General features: G+C 39.6%; 1 protein-coding gene across 2 annotated transcripts in view; it reads left to right on the top strand.

Annotated features, from left to right (window-relative positions):
• ATG14 (autophagy related 14) overlaps positions 1–5,468 on the top strand; it is a 59,004-nt gene extending 53,536 nt beyond the window's left edge. For both annotated transcript variants that reach the window (XM_029598261.1, XM_029598260.1), the window contains exons 7-10: positions 1,176–1,293; positions 1,802–1,892; positions 2,500–2,585; positions 4,124–5,468. In XM_029598261.1, coding sequence (XP_029454121.1) covers positions 1,176–1,293; positions 1,802–1,892; positions 2,500–2,585; positions 4,124–4,430 — 602 coding nt within the window. In that variant the 3' untranslated portion in view covers positions 4,431–5,468. The remainder of the gene's footprint in view (positions 1–1,175; positions 1,294–1,801; positions 1,893–2,499; positions 2,586–4,123) is intronic.
• The last annotated feature ends 532 nt before the right edge of the window (positions 5,469–6,000 follow it).

Consider the following 6,000-nt stretch of genomic DNA (forward strand, 5'->3'; position numbering starts at 1 on the left):
AGGAAATGTCCAATGTCTGCGCACTCCCCCCAGAGCTCCCCTTCCCTCCAAACCCCAACTAGTCCCCCAGGAGCGGGGGGAGGAACCAGTGTCCCTGGCTATCCCCCCCCCCCCCCCCCCACTGTAAAGGATCCAGCCAGAAAGGGGCCACCCATTCCCTACTCATCTAGGCAGGTGATTGCAAGCAGCAAACCCCACTGAAAACAATTTGTTCACTAGACTGCAAGATTGGCAAGACTACCATTTGCTGGAAACCAAAAATTGCTGAGGGACCGCAGGTGGTATAATTCCCTATATAAGCTGATGTCAGCAAAGCTCTTGTTCTTTCTCCCCCTGCTGTTAGAGGAGCAAAACCCGTGCAGCTGGACTGGTCTGGTGGGATGCTGAGGCAAAATTAAAATTCACAAACTTTCCATCCACATGCTTTTCCTTCCTTGAAACTCGCAGATATCGGTTTTCTGGTTTGACTTGTAAATGCAATGAAAAAGATTTCATTTACTTTGGTCTGTGCAAATGTATTTACTTGGGCAGCCATGCAAGAAATTGATCTTCCTCCTGGTGATAGGACTGTGCGCAGTAGAGTGCTGTTTGTGGGGTGTGGGGTTTTGTTCTGTCCCAGCAGTTTTCTCCTTTTCTTTTGGGTTTTAGATCATTTGGAAAAGAGCTGAAATCTGACACCATGAGCCTTCGTTCACAGTCATCCCTTTCAACCTACCTATCTCTCAGGGACCATGCATCGGGGTGTCTTCTAGAACCTGGCAAATGTGGGCCTTAAATACAACCAATAGTTAATGTCATTGAATGATAACTAGGACTCCCCTGTCAATTTGGGGAGGGGAAGAAGGCTGGAGTCAAGAACTGAACATACTACTTTCCATATAGTAGTACATAATGCTGTTACTGAGCCTTTGGGCTAGACCAGTACTGATTCACCAAAACAGGAATAACCAACTTAGCTACCTTGAAAAGTATGAGTCAAGCAATTTTGAGATAGTAAACATTTGAATATATTACCCCAAAGACGTAATTGACAGTAATTATACACTGACACTTGACTAGTCCTTAAAATATTTATCTCATTGCTATAGGTATATTTTTCATGTCTTGTGCTTGATCGGACAATCCACCATGGATGTGATAAAGGGCAGTATTTATATGCTATGTGTTTATTTTAGATACGGAGCACAATAACCCTGCCTACACCATCAGTGCTGCCCTGTGCTATGCAACTCAGCTTGTTAATACATTATCTCATATACTTGACGTGAATCTTCCCAAGAAACTCTATAACAGGTAAGTAATGAACTTCGTTTGTATCACACAATCACTGTTTGATATTTGGTGGCCTGTCTTTTTCACTCCCCACCTAGTATCTTGTTTCGAGCTGTTTACCACCAGAGTATCTTTGCTGGTGAATATTTGATGTCAGTATTATAGATATGGAGAGAGAATGAGGGAAATGGTGGACCAGTTTCTTCAGTGGGGTGGAAACCAGACCTACAGCAGGGCCAAGGAGAGCTGTGGTTTGTAGCTTAGAAAACCTGGAGAGTTGATCAGCTCTGTTTAAACTTCAGTAATCACAACTGGTGGCATTGCTCAAACTGCCAGTGATGGTACATAAGGGTTGAAACAAAGGTTCACCCCACTCCCATCACCTGTGGCAGATTTTCAGGATTCAGTCTATGAAGCAAATTGACTGTGTGAAACCAAAACCTATTCAGTTTGAGAAATGCAAAAGTCTTTTGGTGTATTAAATATCAGTAGCTATTGTGTGAGATGTGTGTGGTTATTTGTCTTGCAGTGAGTTTTGTGGAGAGAATCTCAACAGACGGAAGTTTACGCGGGCAGTGAATAAGTTGAATGCAAATATTCTTTACCTCTGCTTTTCCCAGGTAGGCAAAAGTAAATCTAAAGATGTTAATCAGAATAATCACCATGCATTTTGCTCAAAAGATCAACTTGTCTTTGACTTAGGTCTCTCCAGGTTTTATGCATTGCTGCTCTTTTCTTTTTTTTTTTGTCCAATATATTTTACTTCATATTTTTATGTATTTTGGAAAATGATTTGCCAGTCTTATGGCCATGCCCTCTGCTTCTTATATATATCCTTCAGTGGAATTGTTCCACTGTCTATCCTGAATTCATATTTTGCATATAATATATACAGGCTGCACTAGAAGATTTTTCTAATGTCAGTTAGCCCCACAGCACCCTGATTCCCTTTTTCATAAAGGGAAGGATAGTTAAAGGAGAAACCATCAAAACATTCATACCTTCATTTATTATTAACAATAAATAGAAAATAAGAAAATGTGAATTTCTTCTGATTGTTATTACTGTGTAACTGGGCTTATAAAAAGTCTTCCAGTTGCTCAGTTTGTTGAAAGGGGGAACTTAGTTGTAAATTGTCCCTCTCTAAAATTGCTTTAAATTGATTGATAGAATTTACAGCAATCTGACACTAAGGGTCCTTGTTTTTTCTCCATTTCATTCTTGGAGCATGTGAACTTAGACCTGTTGCATCCGTTGCATACACTCAGGAACCTTATGTACCTGGTCAGTCCTGACACCGAAAACTTAGGCAGGTAAGCTCCATGCTGCATTACCTAGGGGTTACACTTGTATGGGTTTGGCAAGCCCTGAATGAGAGCTAATGCATATGTTTGCACACAATAAACATTGAATCATCACCATTTACTTTAATCGAATGGATGCTTTTCAAACATTGTTGGACATAGTGGGCTATATCGAAGTGGTATATTAATATTTATAAGTAACTTGTTAAATACTTGAAATAACTGTGCCTTATGTTGATTTAATTTTCTTGAAATATTTCTCCCTACAGTTGGTAATTATTGTGGTGCAGTGATCATTTGGATAAAGTCAGGACCAACCATTTTACAATATAATTACAAAGGAATGACTAAGGGAATTTTTTTTTTTTTTTTTTTTAGCATGCTGTTCATTTTCCTGTGTATTGTATATTTGTGAACATGTAGGTCTGAGGGATGAAAGCATGGTAGGAGATTGCTCACTGAAGTTTAGGCACTTTCATAGCAAGCAATTTATGTAACTGATTTAAAACGCTGCCTACACTTAAAAATAAACAAACTACTTGACTATTGTCATTTGTAAGTTTGGTCACTACAGTTGCATTCTGATTTTTCATTTTCTTACTCTGTGGGATGGCAGATACAATAAAAACCAAAATCACCCAGGGGAAGGGTACGGGCTGCTGCTACAACAGGTACACGAGAGGCTCTCGCTCAGCCAGTGGGGATCTCTTCTCTTAACAGCGATGCCATCTCATGCTTGCTATGTGTGTTGTCATAACTGCAAAATAACACCACACAGACCATGAAATCTGTGGCAGCTGCGCAGCAGAGAGGCTCATCATTGATGGTAGCCTCATTTGCCCGCCTTTGCGGGAGTCCCAGCTCCTTCCCTGTGGTTCCAGGTAGTGGGTGGGAGAGAGCCGGCTAGAGTGAAGGAGGGTGATGGTAGTGGCTGAGTAGAAGAAGAGATGGAAAGAATATATTTGAAAGAAGATAGTAAGTGGTATAAACTAAAGGACTACAGAGAAGAAGGCAGGAAGAGTGGATGAAGCAAATAGATAGAGTTGAAAGTCTTTTGGTAAGAGAATGGACATTACTAGAAAGATGGAGCCACAAAGGCTAGGGGCAGCAGAGAAGGTAACAGAGAGGGGGTTATAGATAATGCAGAGGATGGTAGCACAAAAAGAGACCAGGAACAAAAGGAAAATGAGCCCTGACCCGAAGAAAGCTGGAAAGTGAAAGGACTGAAGTTAGGAGAAAAATTTTGAATTTGTATGACAATGGAAAAAAAATGCTAAAATCTTATGCACACAATGTGAAGAAACACGAATATAGTTAATTTATACATTGATCTCATGTATTGTGAGTGTTGTACGTTGTGCATTGCATAAAACATCCTAATTCCAAAGATGGATAAAGATCAGATTGATTTTTTTTTTTTTTTTTTACTTTTACCCAGAAATGCCTGCATTTGTTTTCCTATAATTTCCGGGTGACCTTGCTCGTGACCTCTTGCCAGGGGGGCTTTACAGAAAAACAGTCATGTCATTTTGTCCTTCTTAACACAGGTCTGGGCCTTTTGAAATCAGTGCTGATCTGGAAGATTCCATGGAATTTTTGGATCCCAGTGCCACAGGAGACACAGATGAAAGTGGAGATGAGCACATAAGCGATGAAGAAACTGATTTAGGAACAGATTGGGAGAACCTGCCAAGCCCCAAGTTTTACGATATTCCTTCCCAGCCGCTGGAGATGCTGCAGAGTGAGAGCACGCAGCTCTCGCAGCCCATTGGCAGTAGTAGCGCAGGTGGGATGATTTCCTCAGCGGCTGCTTCTGTTACCTCTTGGTTCAAGGCATACACTGGACACCGCTAATGAACAAAGAGCCTGCAAAGTGACAGAGATGCAGTAGTAAATCTTCTCCATTCAGTTACATAGTGCCTGGTTAAAACAACAATAAAAAAAAAAAAAAAAAAGTTTAGTTTTTTATAAAGAGAAACCTTTTTGTTTATACAGGATGACAGCAATGGTAACATTTTGCATATTGAGTGGAATACATTGTATTTAATAATTTATCTGGAGTTTTCTGCCTTTTGTTGCTAAGCATTGACACACAGTTTTTTTCACATCAAACAAAGTTGGGCTACTTTAGGTCAGCGGTTCTAGAGGGGATAAAATAGCTGAATATGCTGCAAACTGAGATATCGGCTCTTAACACAGAGGATGTCTGATGTGTTATGTAATGCAGAGGTGGGCAAACCATGGCCCATGGCAGTGAGACTGGTCCTAGCTTGTGCTGCTGAGAGGGTGTTGCTTTCAGTCCTTTTAATTGGACCCTCAGCCTCCCCATGTGAAGCAGGCCCTTAGTGTAATCCTTGGGCCCACCATGTGCTGTACTGTTCTACATTAAATGTTGAGACCTCTCATATCCTGCCCATAATTACAGCAAAAAGATGCAGTGTGAGGTATGCTTTCTCAGAAGTTTGAATGTGGTTTCTAAACTTTGTTTCCCTGTGTTATAAAAATAGGGCAACATCGTATGTACTGTCATTTTAAGAGTTATTTGGTATGAGATCTTTTTACTGGTGGAAGAGCTGGATTTGCACTACTTTTAATTGCTTTGTAGTTAAAAGTACTATAGCAGGAGTGACCTTTCTGTTTGCTGTTCTTATCATACCAAAGAAACACCAGAAAGCTTCTTAGCAAGACTCATCTTCAAAGATGAAGGAAATCTGTGAATGCTTAAGAAGTCACTCTGCCTCGCCATGTTTTTTCCTTCACTTCTTAGGATTTTTGGATCTTGTATTGAGATGGCATGCAATTATGTAATTGCATGTGCATTAGATATTTTAATAGTAAATTATTGGACCATCTGACTTCATTTTAATCAAGATAAATGCTTTAAAACATCAAGATGTTTCTTTCCTTTCTAGTTGTGTGACTTGTAAATCCAAGCTAACTAAAATGAGGCACTGTGTAATGTGCTGGGTCTATATGGCAGGTTGTAAATCCCACCCTGTGTGAAATAAAAAAAACAAAAACCTATATCTTTTTTTTTTTTTTTATGGTGTGTTCAACAGCAATTCTTTAAGCAGTCTGTGATTCACCAGAGCCATGCTTTGCTAAGAATAGTGTTACAAATTACAGGCAATGGGGTGATGGCTGTGTACAGTAAGGTTTCAGTCTTAATGTTATAACTTGTATGTATGCAGTGAATGCAATAGAACAGCTTACAAATTTAAAGTGAAAACTATAATGTTTGCAAGTTGTAGCTGATAACTTGAGCACTCTTTCCTTAGAACATGGTGCCCACTGTGTACACTGCATTATTAACCATTTACTTTCCAGAACAGGTATTTATTTTTTTTGTGACTTTTTTTTTTTTAATTTAAAACAAGTCAACTAATATTTTTAATTAGTAAGTATACTTGAGCATCCATTATGG

The sequence above is a fragment of the Rhinatrema bivittatum genome, chromosome 4 (assembly GCF_901001135.1).
Source record: "Rhinatrema bivittatum chromosome 4, aRhiBiv1.1, whole genome shotgun sequence".
NCBI classification, from domain to species: domain Eukaryota; kingdom Metazoa; phylum Chordata; class Amphibia; order Gymnophiona; family Rhinatrematidae; genus Rhinatrema; species Rhinatrema bivittatum.